Source organism: Sorex fumeus, unplaced genomic scaffold, assembly GCF_029834395.1.
Source record: "Sorex fumeus unplaced genomic scaffold, SorFum_2.1 ptg000081l, whole genome shotgun sequence".
Lineage (NCBI taxonomy): Eukaryota > Metazoa > Chordata > Mammalia > Eulipotyphla > Soricidae > Sorex > Sorex fumeus.
In genome coordinates this window covers 9839294-9858648 of record NW_026606138.1, presented here as the reverse complement: position 1 = coordinate 9858648, position 19355 = coordinate 9839294, and the positions used below count along the sequence as shown (strand labels likewise).

Below are 19355 nucleotides of genomic sequence, written 5' to 3'. Positions count from 1 at the left end.
AGTTAAGATTTTTTTTAAAAGCAGGGTAGAAGAAGAGAACGGGGATCTAAACTCTTCAAAATTAGTATTTCTATTCCACATCTCAGGCCTTAGTTCTAGACTGTTTTCAAAGTACATACCAGATTTTTGCCATATGAATACATAGCAGAGAATTTGTCTTGAGCAATTCCTGAAGAGGTCAGTTGTGTATGTCCCCCAAACATCTCTGCTCTTGCTCCTCTAATTTCACACCACTCATCCAAACAGAGTCATTCTCTATTTTCTCATTTTCATTAATACCTGCATTTCATTAATACCCACTACATCAGTCTCAACAGTTACACAATCCTTCTGGGGTCTGTTTATTCCTGTTTTTCCCCAGTGCCTGCCTTACTTCTCACTTTTGTCACCGCTTAAAGTGTCCTTACTTCCTAACTGGTTCCTAATCCTCAATCAGGCACCCCCATTATCCACCTTCCATATGCCATCAAAGTTACCCTTTTGATACATGTGACTTTATAATCTATTTTATTATCAGAAACTTTCAACAGTTCCCCATTTTCTACATGACAAGTCAATTATGGTATAGAAAAGTCACCATCATCTTTAATGGTTTACTGAGCCCCATCCCTTACTGTCACAGATAGGGAATTCCTAAAAGGGAGTTGGATTAAGACCAGAATCTAAGATACTGTTCAGTGTTCTTTGAATTGTTATTTTTCAGAAGCTCTTCCAGAAGCTACCAGAAAAAAAGATTTTTGTATAAAGGACACTTGACCCAATTCTGTTTATCTCTAATCAGAGTAGCTTGGATGGCCTCTGATTATATATAAAAGAATGAAGAGTCTTTTCTGTGAGTTCTAGTATTTCTCCACCTGGCCTCTACCAATTAATTGCCTGGCTTCTTTCCCTCCCTTACCCCAGTTGCAAGCAGTTGATGAACAGAATAAAGTCCTTACTCCTTCAAGCTTACCTTGAATGGGAGAGTCAAATAATAAAAAATAGCGATAGCACAGTGGGTAGGGTGTTTGCCTTGCACGCAGCCGACCCTGGACAACCCGGGTTCAATTCCTCTGCCCCTCTCAGAGAACCGGGCAAGCTACCAAGAGTATTCTGCCCGCACGGCAAAGCCTGGCAGGCTACCTGTGACGTATTTGATATGCCAAAAACAGTAGCAACAAGACTCCCAGTGGAGACGTTACTGGTGCCTGCTCGAGCAAATCGATGAACAATGGGACGACAGTGCTACAGTGCTATCATTATTCTAAGTGTCATGAAGAAATATATAGCAAAGAAGACTCAAAGTAACCAGAGATGGTTTTAGAGAAGGTAGTCAGGGGAAGCCTCTCAGAAAAGTGACATTTGTTCAGAGAGAGAGAGAAGCCAGAAAACTGGCAAGGGTGCATTTCAGCAGAGGGAAATTCAGGGCAGGGGCGGGGTAAACTGTAGGGTGAGAAAAAGAAAGGCTGACATGCAGGGTTGCTGCCAAGTTAGCAAAGCAGAAAGTGGAGAAGATGTGGTACCCTTATTCCGAGCACTTATACTTTCAGATTTTCACCTTCTTAATGTTTCCCCCAATCCACTGTTGCCCCCTCTTCATTCTTGGTTGTCTTTCATCATCTCTGATTTCTCTCCTGGCTGTCCTAGTCACCACTTTGCACAAAGGATCACACTTAATCACTTAACTTCCCGTTAGTCGTCGATTTGCTCGAGCAGGTGCCAGTAACATCTCCATTTGTCCCTGTCACGTGCTAGTGTAGCCCAATGGCATCTGTTCGCTCTAGGAACATGAAGTGCCTCAAATCGATCGTTCATGGTCTTCACGAAGAAGTCTGACCATCTGGTAGGTGGGCGGCCACGCGGTCTTTTGACATCCCGTGGAATCCAGTTGGTAACAGCTCTAGTCCAGCGGTCGTCTTTAAATCTCATTATGTGACCAGCCCATCTGATTTTTCACACCTTGGCAAACGAGACAGCGTCCCTGATTCTTGATCGTCGACGGATGTCAGAACTCCGGATTCTTTCTCTCATTTGAGTGAAACGTGATATTCCAAGCATAGCTCTTTCTATTCTTCTTTGGGAGACCTGAATAGCATTCTCATCTTGTTTGCGTAGGGCCCAGGTCTCTCAGGCATATGTCAATACAGGAAGAACAGTGGAATCAAAGAGATGTGCCCGGAGCCAGAGGTTCTTCGTCCTCTTAGCTATTTCTTCGACGTTCTTGAAGGCGTTCCAAGCCGCTCTCTTCCTCCTGCGCAGCTCGGGTGCAAGGTCATTTGTCATGTTGACTTCTCGACCTAAGTACACATAGCTGTTGCATTCAGAGATGGTTGTTCCATTGAGAGCGAATGGGGCATCAGGAACGAGGCTGTTTCTCATAAACATTGTCTTCATAAGATTCAGCTGTAGTCCTACCTTTCCACACTCACGGTCGAAGTCAGCCAGCATTTATGTCACTTGGCTGATGTTTGGTGTTATTAAAACAATGTCATCAGCAAAGCGGAGGTGGTGTAGTTGCCGACCATCTATCTTCACTCCCATTCCAGTCGTCGCATGATGTTCTCGAGGGTGGCACTGAAGAGTTTCGGTGAAATGGTATCACCCTGCCGAACCCCTCTCTTGACATCAACGATCACTTCTTTGTAGAATGGTGAGATCCTGGTAGTGAATCCGCAATACAGTTCATGGAGGATCTTGATGTATTGGGCTTGAATGCCCTGATTGGCTAGGGCTTCAATGACTGCTTCCGTCTCAACAGAATCAAAGGCCTTCTTTAAATCAATGAACGTTAAACAGAGCGGCATCTTGAACTCCCGAGAAACCTCAATGAGTTTGGTTATTGTGTGGATACGGTCGATGGTGCTGAATCCTTTGCGGAACCCGTCTTGCTCGCATGGTTGTCTTTCATCTAGTGTTCTGCCAATCCTATTTAGGATGACTCGAGTGAACAACTTGTAGATGACAGACAATAGGCAGGTCGGGCGATAGTTGCCAATGTCATGGATGTCTCCCTTCTTGAACATTAGTACGGTCCTGCTGGTTTTCCATTGGGACGGAACCTTGCATTCAGACAGGTAGCGTGTGAAGAGCCGAGCCAGTGTATTGATGAGTACTGATGGCAGGTTCTTCAGGTGTTCAGGTCTGACCTTGTCTGGGCTGGATGCTGTTTGTTTCTTTACTGACGAAATGGCGTGTCGGGTTTCAGAAGGGAGAACATTGGGAACGACATAACCATCCTGTGGAATTTGGTATGTCGGCAAGTGGACATGGCTATCGAAGAGATTTGAGTAGAAGTCATGGATAATCTTCTCCATTGCCATTCTGGAGGATGTGATGGATCCATCAGGATGTTGGAGGGCAGTCATCTTGGTCTTGTAGTTGGCGAAGGACAGGTGGGCATAACGAATACTTTTCCCAGCTTCTGCCGCATCTACCAGTATTTCTGCTCTTCTCTCTTTGAGGTCTTCCTTGATCGCATCTCTGCACTGCTTTGCGAGCTCAGACATTAGCTTGCGGTTGCCTGAGGCATGCGCCAAACCACGCTGGTGAATTAGCTCAAGAGTTTTTGAAGACAAGTGTTTTTTTGTGGCTATCTCTCTCTTGGCGTTCCTCGCACATTCATGGAGGTGCTGAACCAGTCCATCGTATTCCTCGTCAATGTTGTCAACAATGGCATCTTCCCATGTTGCCGCAATAGTGCCAAAGAGTTCCCATTTGGTGATCGTTCTGGGAGTTCTCTTTTTGAACTTTGCAGCCCTTTCTCCCCGCTCTGTGAAGTAGAATTTTGCACGAAGGAGATGGTGGTCCGATCCCATTCGAAATTTTGGGACAACAGCGACATCGGTCAGGCAAAACCGTCGATTGAATATGATGTGGTCTATTTCATTGTGGAATCGTCCACTGGGAGGCTCCCATGTCCAACATTTAGATTCTGCCTTCTGGAACTGTGAGTTACCATGGATGGTCTTGGTCGACATGATGAACTCAGACAGTCTCTCACCCTGTTTGTTCCATTCTAGGCCATGGGTCCCGATGTGAAGTTCTTCAGCTGATCTTCTCGGTCCTATCTTGGCATTAAAATCACCCATGATGATCTTGTAGAAGGTGTGGTCTTCTTTATAGAACTTCTCCAGCTCCATGTAGAACTTCTCGATTTCTCTTTCATCATAAAGAGATGTTGGTGCGTAGACAACGAAGATAGAAACTGCAGGCAGTGAGCCACATCTATTCAAATGTAAACTTCCGATTCGGGTTGTTAGGCATTCGAATGAATCAATGCTCTTGGCCAAGTTTGTGTTGACAAGGACACCGATGCCTCTGACACCTCTTTTATAGCATGTTCCGAGGAACAATTCTTCTCCAGTGTTGAAAACGGCATGGTGAGATTCGTGCCTTCTTGTCTCGCTCAGACCAATGATGTCGTACTTGATCATTCACACTTGTACCATCAGGTCCTCGATGGATGCATCTGATGCTAGCGTACGTGCATTGAAAGTACAGACAATCATTTTTGTCTTCCTTCATTGTGGCAGCCTAGTTCGGCCTTGAGATTTTGTCGGCCTCTCCTTTCTTACCCTTCTCAGTGCTGCCATGTCGGTGAAGACTTCAGGGTCAGGTGAATGAGACCAGTTGTAGTTACTAGTTTTGGCATATCGAATACACAACAGATAGCTTGCCAGGCTCTTCCGTGTGGGTGGAATACTCTCAGTAGCTTGCCAGTCTTCCCGAGAGGGATAGAGGCTTTTGGGGCGACCTCTAATCACCCTTGTAGGTGTTACCATATTTGAACCCTATCAAATATGGTACGACAATACTGGAAGATGGGTATTTAGTGTCTTATGATGTGTCTGGAAAGCGTCCTGGAGTGTGGTGGCGGCTGGGTAGTGGAGGTAAAAGGGGATAAAAGAGGATAAAGTACATATATAAGTCTGACTCTGTCATCTTTGTTTTATACTTTCTATGAATTTTCTCAACACTGCTTTGGAGTATTCCAAGATCTTAACACGATTAACAAATCATCTAGGACCTACAACCTACTACTCTTAGCTTCTTAGCATGCACGCACACTTCAGCCACAATAGAGCACGTATTCTCTGGACAATGTATAGCTCATATTTAAGCCTTGTTTCACAGCATGTCCTCTTCCTCTTCCATGTTTTTTGCTTGTCAATGACAATAGTCATTCTGTTTCTGTTCTAAAGTTACTTCTCCTCTGTGCTTTCATTTTAACCTGGGATTTCTTCTGTAAATCTACAATGTCATTTGCAAGAAATCATACACACACACACACACACACACACACACACACAACACACACACAATAACCTCTAATTATGTCGAGGTCAATGATTTGACTCAATTATATTCTGCCTCCAGGATATGATCTGAGATTGGACCAAGAACAGCTAAGCAAGAATGCAATAGCCTTCCTTCTCATTGAGCAGCTGGTCCTAAGTGCTCACTCTCTAATCGGTCCCTGTGTCCCAGGTTTATAATCCACATAGCTCTCCTGTGAGGCTGAGATTTAGGTTTATGAGTTTCAAAAGATGCCCAATTATTTACAAGATTCTTTGATGACATTCATTCACAAATCTAAAAAGATGAAATGCTTGGCTCAAAAGAGTTACCAATCATATGTCTGTAGCACTGTAGCACTGTCCTCCTGTTGTTCATCGATTGGCTTGAGCGGGCACCAGTAACGCCTCCATTGTGAGACTTGTTACTGTTTTTGGCATAGCGAATATGCCATGGGGAACTTGCCAGGCTCTGCCCTGTGGGCGGGATGCTCTCAGTAGCTTGCCGGGCTTTCTGAGAGGGACGAAGGAATCTAACCCGGGTCGGCCGTGTGCAAGGCAAACGCCTTCCCACTGTGCTATCGTTCCAGCCATATGTCTATCTGCTCAAAATAAGGAACAAAAATTATCCTGTAACCTTAAGATTTTAACCAATGTTAAGTTTGGGGTTTTTTTGTTGTTGTTCAGTTGGTTGTGGTTTGGGGGGCCACACCGGGTGGTGCTCCGGGCTCACTCCTGGCTCTAAGTTCAGGGGTCATTTGTGACAGGATCAGAGGATCAAATGAGGTGCTAGAGATCAAATCTGTGTCCACCACATACAAGACAAGCACCCTACCCACTGTACTATAGTTCTGGCCCCTTAACTAATATTAAGTTTTAAGAGAAAACTAAATGCTTGAAGAAGCAGGCTTATTTAATTTATTTATTTATTTATTTACTTATTTTTATTAGTGAGACACCATGAGGCACAGTTGTAGACTTACAAATTTTTGTGGTTGGGTTTCAATTATACAATATTCAAATACCCATCCCTCCACCAGTGCCCATTTCCCACCACCACAAATCCCTGTATCCCTCCCACCCCCCACCTCCCCATCCCCCCATCCCACCCTGCCTCTGTGGCAGGGCATTATTTTAAACAAATCTCTTTCTAATATTCAACTACGTATTTAAAAAGAAAGATTCTCTGCTAAATATAACATCCATATCATTTTTGTACATTTCTTGATATAAAAAAGGAAACATGGGAGTTGAGAATAGATACTATGTCAATGCTTTTTTCCTATTAACATTATTTTATTTATTTGAGCTTCTTTTCATGTTAAATTCAAAGTTCTAGATTACATTAGAAAATCAAATAGACATTTTTTTAATCTCCATGCACTCATAAAATGCAATTTTGTGGAGGGCATACCTGTTACTGCTCGGGATCTACTTCTAGCTTGGTTCTCAGTGGTTGCTCTTGGCTGTGCTTGTGGTGCCAGGGATCAAACCTGGAGCCTCTACATACAAGCATGTGTATGCCTCTGAGCTATCTCTTCAGCCTCCCCCCTCAAAATTTTAGGACTCCAGACCCTAAAAAGAAGTTAAATCTGAAACTTAAATTGCCACACATTATTCCAAAATGTAGTAAGAATAAAAAGTGAAATATTGGTTGTGGGAAGGCCACTCTCCACCCAACTATATAGCAAAGATTTACTGAGTCCATCTCTGGGACTAAACTACAAATATGGAGTCAAGTCTCTCCAAAATAGAGAAGAAAGAAAACTTCCAGAATAGTTTCCATTTTCTTTTTCTTTCCTAGAATCCTTGCCCATTACTTGACCTTGATAAATCCTCCTTCATTTGACCTGGACACCCACTTCACTGAATTTCCATTACTCTCTGATGAGACTCAAGGTCCTTCACTGATCACCTTCAAAGGACCTTTCCCTTTCCCATGGAGCCTGAACACCCCCCTCCCCAACCCCCTTGGCACTCTACTCGGAAGGAAGTTCTCTTTCAAAGCAAATCAGACACCCCCAGCTCTCAGAGATCCCAGGAATCACTCCTCCTGGGCAGGGAAACATTTCCTTCCTCCTTTTGGATGCTCCCAGCCAATCTTGGTTGTACCTTCTAACCTCATTAGGGAGTGTAATGAATATTTGTGTTTTAGAGTATGAGTTGCTTGAGGGCAAGAACTCCTATCCCTTCTTCTTTGAATGCACCATTACTAATTCAGGGTCTCAACATTTGTTAAAAGACTGAGTGATTAAAACTCAGCCTGGGAGAACAATTCCTCACTTGCTTCAGGTAAAAGGGGAAAGAATTCAGGCATGGAAAATGAAGCAAGTCAGTTAAATTACTGTAGCAAAAGAAGCAGTAACCAGAGAGATGTGAGCTGCAGGATGAAGGGTATTTCCCCTAAACTCTTAATCCCCCAAATGTTTCCCTCACAACCTTGATTCCCTCATCAGGGACATTTAAATTAGCTGAGTTTAATCCCAAACAAAATGCTTTTCTGAGTATCATTCTTTTCCACTTCCCCACAACAACCTAACAGATTTTTATTTGTGTGAGCATTTTAAAAGTCAGGAATAAACACAGAGGAGAGGGCATCGGTGAAGGATCTGTTTACGTGCCTTTACACCACCGCACAAAGAAGACAGAGTAGAGTTTACATTTATGCCATGTACATCGCTAGAGAACCAGATGTGGCTTACAAGGTACCTTGTAACTCATCTCCTCCAACCAATAAAGCCTTTTTTTTTCTGGCCAAAGTTGAAGAAACTTACTGCTGTTTTCTATCAGCAGATCCAACAGATGGTTGGCACATGCCGGCCTCACTAAATGAAATGGGCTTTCTGCAGAATGACTCTTTGATCCCGGTGGCATGCCCACAACACCACAACGCAAAATACCGCAGCCTAGTAGAGTCTAAACATTAAAGGTTTAAAGCTGTGCTTTTGATATGAGTACCTTCTTTTAAAAATCATGGCCACAGTATGTAAACATAATCACATTCCCACTTTGAAACCAGGGAACAGGGGTCAGAAAATGAGGCATTTCCTCCATTTGGTGACATAAAACTACCGCAAAGGTATGACAGCAAACCCCAGGAGTTGGAAGGTATGCAACCACTTGGGTTGTAACTTTACCAAAACAATCATAACTCCATTAGGAAAAAATGTGGACAGTGAACATTAAGGGATTTAAATAATAACAATAAGTGTTACCATAACTTTAGAATTGGAAGGAGGTGTTTCAGTGTATTTGGCAGTTCCTTTGAAGACACAGAGGAAATATTTGAATTAAAATTCACCCTCTGTTATTTTTTTTTGATTTGTGTAAAAGAGAGAAGGAAGGAAAAAAATACATTTTAATACAGATCTAAGTTCAAAGGTAGCAAGGGAGAAATTTGAGATCACAAACTATAGCTTATCTAATGCCACTAATGTTATATCGTATCAAACACCACATTGAAAAAATAAGCTATCTGGAGTTTTAGGAGCATTCTGATGGCAGAATTGGATTATCCAGTTAATATTACAGAAACATATAGTAGAATGATTCTACTTTTTAAAGAATTAGCAAAATGTGAGTCAGATCAAGAAAATAACTTGTTTCACAATTCCCTTATCTTTTCAGTAGGTACTTTTCTCATATTAAGGTTGAATTTGAGGGCTACAATTAGAATTATTCACAAAAACACCCCATTTGCCTTTTATGCTGCCAACTCCAGATCCCCAGAACTGCATTTGCTCCCCTGAATACTACCAGGATCACTCCTGAGCAGAGTCAGAAATAATCCCTAAGCACTGCCTGGTGTGCCACACCAACATTATGAGAACCAACCAACCAATCAACAAACAAAAGATGCGATGAGGATGCTCCAGCAGCCACTTTGCACCATGAGGACCAGGTAAAGTTTCTTTCCTTCCTTCCTTCCTTCCTTCCTTCCTTCCTTCCTTCCTTCCTTCCTTCCTTCCCTCTCTCCTTCCCTCCCTCCCTCCCTCCTTCCCTCTCTTCTGTCCTTCCTTCCTTTTATCCTCCTTTCCTCCCTCTCTTCTTTCCTTCATTCTTTCCCTTCTTACTTTTCTTTCTCTATTTCTCTCTTCCTTCTTTTTTCTTTCATGCTCAAAGGGTAGCTCCTGAACATGCTCCGGGGTTCATGGGGTGTCAAGGATCAAACCTGGGCCCCCTGCATGTAGAGCCAACTGAGCTACCCTGCTGATATCTCAAGAGTTCTATTTGAATTTGTATTATTATTTTTAATAGAGTCATTTCTGGGTGTTTTCAAAACCCAATACTCTCTCAGTAGAAAGGGTTATAACTCTTTTTTAATCAATCTTATATATTAGAAAAGTTTTCACTTGATACAATATATTCATCATATCTAGTATTTTCTACTTTCGGTGGTTATATAAAACAAAGGAGCAAGCTTTTGTAGATTAACCCAATAAAGTTAATTGTTCCACAATATCTACAAGACTACACATATCCACAGGGCAGCAAACAAAATTCTCCCCTTCCTTGCCAGCATTTACAATGACACTCTAATGCTTTATTTTTAAGCATCTTGAAATTTTGAAAAATGAAGCTATACTAGTAACCTCCAGCAGTTAATTGTTGATTAGCTTATTGTTGATTTACAATTTTGTGAAATTTCAGATTAGCTCTACTCATCTATATGTGTGTGTCACCACCTCCACAACGAGAGAGAGAGAAAAAGAGAGAGAGAGAGAGAGAGAGAGAGAGAGAGAGAGAGAGAGAGAGAGAGAGAGAAATGTCTCCCATATGTGTGATTAAAAAAGAAAAAGAAACATAGTAAGGGAGCAACAAATGGTCAGAGACATAGGAACTGGAGACTTTTGTCTAGAAAACTGAGTTTACAGTTGAGGGTGTGACTGGCTGAGGGCCTTGTGCTCTGGTAGAGGGCAGCAGACTCTCAGGTGATGGTTTTGGAATAATGTATGCATGAGAAGTATGATTCACAGCATTGTAAAGCTCAATAAAAAGGATTTTAACAAGAAGAACTATTTACTGAATTTTAATCTGTCAAAAGAAAATGACAAGAATTTTATCCTGCATGCAAGGTTAAAAGTTTCTTTTAAGATCTAGACCTGTTGCTGTAGATGTTTAGAATGCTTAGTGCTCCCAGTGGATGGATTTGAGGTTAATATTGACCAACTATCTTCATCTAGAGATGGTCTACTCTACAACTTCATCCCAACCCTTCATGAAATCCAAGCATTTTGTCACAAAAAGGAAAACCAGTACAGATGGCTCAGCAGAAAACCATCAACATAAAGAGAAAAGGCCAACATAAAGTGCGACCTGTTATTAACTAGGTACTAAATCCTTGGTGTCTGCATGCAGGTAACACAATAAGATATTTTAGTTTATAATATCAAGGCTGTATGCTCCTTATAAAGATCTATTTATGGAGTTTATATGATTTCTTGGCTTTTTAATTGGTTCATATGAAAATCAGCTGTTGTGTCCTAATATAATTACAATACAGATTTGTCCAACAGAACTTCTCATTAAAGTTTTATTTGAAAGTCATTAGGTATAGCTGGGCTATTTTCCAAATAAAATGTTTAATTAGTTCCTAATTTAGAAAACAAAAAATAGTTACTCTTAGGCTTTAACTATCTCAAATTTAAGGAAATTTTTGAATAGGGAATGTCTCATTGAAAAATATTTTCTATTATAAAGCTATTAATAATAGTTCCCATCATTACTAAAAATACTTAAAGCATATACCTCTTTAGTAGAATTCGTTCTCTCATGTGAAACACTTGAAAATTGACATGTTAGAAAATGAAGATTTTAATGGGAAACAAAGTGTAGAGACAGAATTTTCCATGCAAAAATTGGGTTTTTAGGGAGAGGAAGAAGTCAGATAATCTGTCTTAGGGTAGTAAAGCCTTATCTGTGGGGTTTGGAGGATCTCAAAAGAAACTGACAAGTGAAAATCAGATAAACAACATGAATTCTTTGGACTCCACAATTACTATAGTTCATGAAAACCAATTGTTTATCATCTTGTTGAGTGATGTGTATTATGAAAATAATATTGCATAATAAATAGCAGCACTTTATAATACAGAACATCATACAAACTTTTATATACACTTAATGTGACATCATTTAAAAAATACAAATCAATATATATTGTAGAAAAATAAAAACAGGTATATGCAGGCATAACTAATGTTGCGCTTGAAGGAAGCATTTTCCTTTATGACTGCACACATACTTTGTAATGGTATCAAACAGAATATATTGTTATGAAATACTGACTTAACTTGTCATGAGCATCTTTCCATGACAACTATGTGTGTGTGTATGTGATCTGTTTATATATATACATAATATATGGAGGAGGGTCTCCCAAACAGTGCTCAAGAGACCAGGGCCCCACCAGGGATTCTCCAACCACCTGAAGGAGGTAGAACACAAGGGCCCAAGAATGTGAGACTTCGCCACCCTTCAGTGCTGGGGAAACCCAAGATGCCCAGTGATACTGGGGGCCTCCAGAGCTGCAAAGGGTGATTGGAATAGCAGAGTGCCAGGAACTTAACCCCAGCCAGGAGCATGTGCTCTAATAGCTATGATTTCATTTGGCTCCTACAGATTTTTCTTTATTTCTTTTCTCCTTCTTTACCTCCCCACGGTATTTGTAATCAAACCCAGCATCTCCCACATGCAAGGCACACAAGTCTCATCCAGCATCTTTTATTTTCTTTTGTGACTGCATTTACCTGTGGAGGCAAACAAGGGTTTATAATTCCCAAGAATATCTTGGGTTGACTACACTAATAGTTTTTTGAATAGAGAGAACACAACACCCTCTAGAAGATCCTCAGTCCTAGGTTATTTCATCTTTTTCTACATATTGTGAAACGCTAGGCTGGAGCGATAGCACAGCCGTAGGGTGTTTGCCTTGCGTGCAGCCAGCCTGGCTGAGCCAGGTTCGATTCTTCCACCCCTCTCGGAGAGCCCGGCAAGCTACTGAGAGTATCTCACCCCCATGGCAATGCCAAACACAGTAACAACAATTCTCAAAATGGAGACGTTACTGGGCCTGCTCGAGCAAACCAATGAACAACGGGAGGACAGTGTTTGTGTTTGTTTGTTTTCTGAAATGCTTAAATATTTTTTTCATTAACCAACTCTATGCCCTGTTTGTGTTGAAATGCCAACGTTTGATATTCTTTGGATGAACTACTAGATAGTGGAAAATCTTCATTTTCCATGTAGATGTTCTGATGTGGTTTGGCTTTACCAGAAATGCTTTTCAAAATATCTGATTGGTATTGAAGTTGTTATTTTTTCTATCTCCAAAATGCCCATGCATTTCAAATTTTTTTAGTGTTGGATTGGTCAACTTTAAACATCTTAAAATAAAACTTGCCGTTTGCATTATGTAGACCTTACCCACTTTGCCATCCTCCCTTCTAATAAAACAGACACCAAATTTTATAGTTACCTGTGGTGACCTATCCAAAATAGATTCTAGAGATTAAGATAATTGAGTTGCTAACATTGTTGGTACAATAAAATAATTCACATAGCTAACACCTAAAAGGAGAAAAAAATTTCTAGAAGTTTCATGCTATTTCTACAACCTTCTCTAATCCCCAACCAGAAATATTATGGATATTGTGATAGCTCAGTCCACTCAGTAGTCAACAGTAGACCAATGTTTGCAAACATACACTTTGCATTTTCCCAAACTTATTTGGTTTAAAACCCTGTTTTTAGGCAGATAAGCTCACATTGAACACCGCCTGCCCTCCAGAACCTACTTTTTTTCTGTGAACAGATATAAAACATGCCCCCTAAATTGTACCCTAGGCTGCTGTGACCCACAGAGGACAGTATCACCCAATTTGGGAAATACTGCTCTATAGCAATAGGAGAAAACATGAAATTTAAGTCTATGCTTCAAGACCCAGGATTAAAGGAACAGGCCATATGAAAAAATTAAAATAATAGACAAACAAGTGTAATCCTTTTAAGTTTAATAAGTAAATTGACATTTTCTGCAACTCCAACAGTAGCAAATCATTTTGATAAAGGAGTATAAATCAATCGACCTCCTAATGATTCTTATGAATCCCTAAATTTTTGAGGTAAATGAAATATTCTGGGGCCAGACAGAGAGCCTAACTGGCATATGCCTAGTATGCTCAAGGCCCCGAGTTCAATCCCTGGCACTGCATTGACAACCTGAGCATCTGTTGCCCAGCTGCAGCAGTGGGGGCTCCTACGCAGCCTGTCCTGTGCCCTGACAAACTCTGTAGGAAGTGACCCAGGGCCCCCCAGCCTACCAGGGGTGACCCCTATGGGGAAAAAATGTTTTTTAAAATCAGCCCTAGGACTGATTGTGACTGACAGGTGGTCAAGTGAATAAATTCAGGCAAAAAGAAAAGGAGATCATGAAAGACCGTTCACTGATTCATTGCTGGTTTCATAATATTCATAAATTAATTGCCCATTAAACATCTATAAAGAGCTGGAAAGATAGTACAAGAGGGCAGATGCTTGCCTTGCATCAGCTGCCATCCTGGTTTGAATTCCTAGCTCAGCATCCGGTCCTCTGAGCACAGGGTTCACTCCTAAGCACAGATCCAGGAATAGCCCCTGAGCACAGCTGAGTGTGGCCTAAAGCCCTTTCCTTCAGTTCTATTTCTAGGGAATTATAGGAGAAAAAAGAATAATCTTCCTATAGAAAAATAGAACCCTCAGTGAACTTATCTGCAAAATGGGGGGTCCTGAATAGAGAACCCTCTGGTTGTGAACTTCCATGGATCTAAAAATAAAACCCAATTTGTATAATAATAAGAGGTGTTGAAGAGTCTGGTTTGAACTGCTTAGAAAGGAAAGGGAGAACAGTCCTGAGGGGTAAAATGATAGTTGGGGGTGGCCATGCCCATAGTGTGTAAAAGGCAATTAGAGGGAACCAAAGTGGTTTCTCGTCTCAAAATAGTTCATTTTTCTTAAAGTGTTTTCTAGATGACATTTTCATGAAAATGGTCATTTAAGTGTGTTTATGGAAAAAATCAAAACATGTGATTTTAATTATAATCACAATGACTTTCATGGTAGACACATTTTACCAACTAAGTGAGCAAAATTATGTGTTACTTACCATTTGTCCTCTAGAGAAATTTTCTAATTGTACAACAGAAATTAAACTCACACATCTTATTCTCCCTTTATTTCCCAAACTAGAGACCATTTATGTAATACATGAAAACTATAAAACACACAAATGAAGGTAAAGTTCTGGAAGAGGAATAATACTGGATTTAAAAAATATACCTCACACTTTTCTTTTTTCATACGATAGTATTGAAAAGATACATGTCAATATCCTGCAATATTTTCAAATGCTATGTGACATATTTAGTTCTGTGAATTCTACCAGAAATATTTTATGCTTACTTCATCATTCCAGTAAACAACATTCAACATACCATTATTTTCAAATACACATGTTAAAAATACTTAGATTTTTAGTATATACTCTGAGGAAAGTTTTTTTTAATATGACATTAATTTTAATGTCAGTGATCACCAAAAGAAGTGATGTTGGTGTCTGAGTCTCCAGCACCTTGAGGACACTGGTCTTGGGACAGCATTCCAACAAACACTGCTCACATTTTCTTTGGAGACTCTTAAAATGACAACTTTAAATAAGTGGGAGGTAATTCTTCATTTACTCTGCAGCTCAGAGAAGAAATCACTCTTAAAAACTTTTTGTTCAGTTAAACAGTATTACTTCTGCAGAGTATTCTTTCTACATAGTATTATTTCTGCCTACCATAGGGCAAAGGGTATGTATTCTTCTCAATGGGAAGGGTAGTTGTCTCCATCTTTTCTGGTTAGAACTCACCTCTCCTGCCGCTTGCCAGGTAAAATTCATAGAATGAATATTGACAGGAATGGCTGGCATCCTCTGCTGTGCTTTTCTGAAGTCGTGTGTGAAAGGGGCCATTTTCCCCTCTGAAACAATCAGGATATCTTCTTCAAATCCTGGTTGGGAGGGGGAAAAAGCCAACTATCAAATGAGGTGGGCTTGAGCTCAAATCAGATGAATGCCCCAAATATGTATTGGCCACTTGCGTTCACAAAGCACCTGCTAGGGAACGAACCAGGCAACGGAGATTAATTTTCTTCTCCAATGTGACCAGCACGATGCCAAGAGGCGCGTGCTTCCGAAGAAAGGAACACACAAGGTTTGAACCAATACAAACAGTTGCAGGGTCCCCCTGTAAAGAACGCACGGCTGCTTGCTGCTAGTAGAAGCCAGGAACAGCTTCATCAGAATACCTGATCCCTTTGGGTTTCTTGAGAGAAGTTTGTACGCTTTCAGATTGAATAATAATAATAATATGATAACAATAATAATAATACTACTAAATAGTTCATACATAACAAGCGGGGTGAGGGAAGCGCAATCTTGCGTGGAAACGAAGTTTTAAGAGCACACTAAAGGCATGCACCCCTCTTTTCATGAACTAGGTTGGGGAGAGTGAAGACACAGGCCGGGGAAGGTGCTGGCGCAGGACCTTACCTATGAGCACTCGCGCCTGGTGAGCATCGATCCACAGGTACAGGCTCTCCTCTGCCGGCGGCCCGACCTCCGCCCGCAGCAGCAGCAGGCACTGGAGGATGCTCCAGAGCCCGAGCGCGGCCGCAGGGAAGATGCTGCTCCGGGCCATGCTGCTTCCCACCACCGCTCGCCCGGCGCTCGGCGCTGTGGACGCTTCCTCCCGCCGCTCCGCCTAGGGCAGCGGCTAAGTTCCCGGCGGGGTGCGGCTGGCGCCCGGCGGGAGTGGAGCGGAGCCTAGAGCCGGGCTGGGTGCGGAGAGCAGATGGGCAGAGCCGGCCGGCCCCGAGGAGCGAGCGCGGCGCGGGCCGGAGACGCGGCCGCAGAGGCGCGAGACTGGCAGAGCGGGGGATGCCAGCGCGCCGCCGGGACCCACAGTCCGAGGGTTAAATACGGCGCGAGCGAGCGAGCGCGGGAAGGGCTGGCTGGGGCGAGGTGCGAGCCAGGAGTGGCCAGGCGCGGCCGGCAGCCACTGGGGGGCGCGCGGGGGCGGGGCGCGCGGAGTCCCGGGGGGCCCGGGTGCGCCCGGTGGGAACGCGCGCGGGCTGGGCTGCGGCGCGGGCCTGGCTCCAAAGGGGCCTCTGGGTGTCTACCTGCAGGCAGCGAGGACATGGGCACAGCAAGGCTTGAGCGAACGGTGGGAATCAAGAGATTTCACCCTCCTGTCTAGCCGGATGCTAAATCCAAGGCAATATTCCTTCCTTTCCCCCTTTTTCCCAGCATCACGTTGTAAAACCCTAACTTCTCTGAGCCGCGGCACTGCGCCTTCCCGTTCGTTGCCAAGTTGACAGTCAATCAACTCTCCGGGTTTCAGGCACCGGCGAGGCTCAGGCTGCCTCGGCTTTAGTTCTGCGCTGGTCGGGCATGGGTGCGGCCGACCCCCTTGCAAGAGCCCGCAGCGCCTGGGAAAGTTCTCTGGATTCTGAATGTCGAACCTACCTGACGTGCCTTTGGGAACAAGGTTCCTCAAAGTGAAAATAACCATTTGTTGGTGTTTCAAGGAAATCTGGAGTAGTGCTGGAGAGAGCGCGCAACGGGCTGAGCGCATGCTTTGCATGCAGTAAGCCCGGGTTAGATCCCTGGCTCCCAGCGGTCCCCCCAGCGGGATGCAGGGAATGATGCCCGAGTACAGAGCCAGGAGCGGCCCGAGCACCACCGAGTATGTCCCCGGCAATAAAACACAAAACGCTGGAGGCACTCCGTGGTACTGAAATAAGTCACAGGCATTTGGAATCAAGGCTCCGGCCTGGCCTGTGGGAAGCGCAGAGGGCGGGCTCCGGGTAGCACGACCCCCGCAGAAATTGCTTACGTCGCCCCCCTTGGATACGCAGAGAAACGCAAGCAAACGGTTAAAAAAATATATTAGTGGAAAGATTTCAAAGTCCAAAAAAGGGGCTGTTTACTTCTCTTTGTTCTTTAGCTCCCAGATGCTGTGACAAATGCCCCAAGGATCCTGTGTCTGGAGCTGGGCGTGGTGTGTCACTCAGTCCTTTGTGGAACAGTGGACACCTCCAGCGGGAAAAACAAACAGAAACAACAGCACAGAAGAAGCTGAACATGTGCATACATTAAGTTAACTAAATGTCAGGTCGTGAGAAGTTACTAAACAGAACGGAATGTGCATTTCCAGTTATGAAATATTTTCAGCTGTACAACTGTTGATCTTTAAAAGGAATTAGACAAGAAGTCTGTCTAATTATGGCTGGTTTGAATTTGCAGCGTCTTAATTTTAAAAGTACTTTTTATTTGAAGTGCTTACTTAATCCTGACAACTCTTTTAAGTTGGTACTATTATTATTCACATCTTACTGTGGGGAACAAAGCTCTGAATGCTCAAGTTGCCTGTGGTTGCTCTGCTGTAAGTGGCAGATTTGGGTTTAAATCTGGCATTCTGATTTCAAAGCCTGTTCTCTTAGCCATGATACCGCATACGGGTAAGCAAACCATAATTCTCTCTCCAGCCCAAGCTTCACAGCCATTCTTTAAAAAATATTTAACCTCTCCTCAGACAATTCAGTAGTTTTTATTTAAAACTACATTTAAATAATGTGTTCATATACATTAGGCAGCCTTCAATGCATTAAACATTGCAATGTCAATTCTCTTCCAGTTAAAGATCATCATTAGATACTTAGACTAGTAGATACTTTCCCTGACTCCTGAAAGTTTGATTTTAGTTGAAGATTTCCCAGCTCAAACCCTATGGCTTTTGGTGCAAGGATGCCCTCTACAGGTTGTCCTAATCAAGTACTAATTGACACTCTTCATAAGAATGAAGAGAAAACAAGGGGCTAAACTCTTCCGAATCTTGTTGCTCCTAAGTGTATTCTTTTGAAGCATTTGGTCTTGATGATAATAATAAAATATCTTGCTCTAACAGAGTTTCTTTTCCTTCCAGAGAAGTTGGCTTCTGTTCACTTCTCCCCAGCAGTGAACATAAAGAAATTTATCTTGCAGAGAAAAGAAAAGCTATCTTTCAAAATCTTGAATTTGAGCAATCTGGGTTCTAAAAGAAAGAGTGGGGTGTATTTTACACTGAGGAGAGATGGGGGGAGGTTTATCTGAACTAAACTAGGCTTGACTCTCCATTCATTTGATCCTTCTTGTTTTGTTTTGGGATTACACCTGGCAGTGTTCGGGGTTTATTCCTGGCTCTGTGCTCAGGGATCACTCCTGGTGTATTTGGGGGACTATGTGAGGTGCCAGGAATTGAACCTGGGTCAGCTGCGTGCAGGGCAAGGGCCTTACTCACTGTACTATTTCTTCAGCACCTCCATCATATTGTTAAGGGGAAAAAGTGGCTCCTCCCACCCCCCCGCCACACACACATACACACACATACACACACACACACACTTTATTTAAACACTGTGGCTTACAAAGAAAATTTTCTTTCTTATTTAGAAAGGTAATGGTTTTTAGTTGTCTCTACCAAAAAATATAATATTTATTTTCACATAATATAATTTGGAAATAAAGTGCTAGTAGGTATTACAAGTCTGTTTTGTTTAGTTTGGAAAGCCTACCATTTATTTTCTAGTCCATTATCCTTCCCTCCTTGTAAAAGTCATTTTCATCAGTTATATTCATAGGCATTTTCATTGATTTGTTCATTGATTCATTCACTTATGCAATAAAAAACTTACTAAATACCTGTTTTGTGTAAGGCACTGTCCTAGAAGACAAAGACATTACTGGTGCCCGCTCGAGCAAACCAATGAACAACAGGAGGACAGTGCTACAGTGCTATACTATTCTAATGTAAATGCTATAAATAGTGAAAACTGGATGGGAAGTACATGGGAGCTTTCTCCATTACCTTTTTGCCTTTTCTCGGTACATTTTAAACTGTTCTAAAAATACAGATTCTTTTGCTACCATTTGAAAATCAGATGTTTTTGTCATAAAAATTCCAATTTTTAGCTTCTTGGGGTTTTTTTCCTGGTTTTCTGTTTTTTTGTTTTTAAGGACAATTT

The 19355-nt window shown here is 42.2% G+C and overlaps 1 protein-coding gene across 1 annotated transcript in view; it reads right to left on the bottom strand.

Annotated features, from left to right (window-relative positions):
- Positions 1-16010, bottom strand: part of WIF1 (WNT inhibitory factor 1) — an 88353-nt gene extending 72343 nt beyond the window's left edge. The window contains exons 1-2 of the mRNA XM_056130787.1: positions 15844-16010; positions 15163-15302 (exon numbers count right to left, since the gene is read on the bottom strand). Of these exons, the coding sequence (XP_055986762.1) occupies positions 15163-15302; positions 15844-15991 (288 nt within the window). The 5' untranslated portion in view covers positions 15992-16010. The remainder of the gene's footprint in view (positions 1-15162; positions 15303-15843) is intronic.
- Between the last annotated feature and the right edge of the window lie 3345 nt (positions 16011-19355).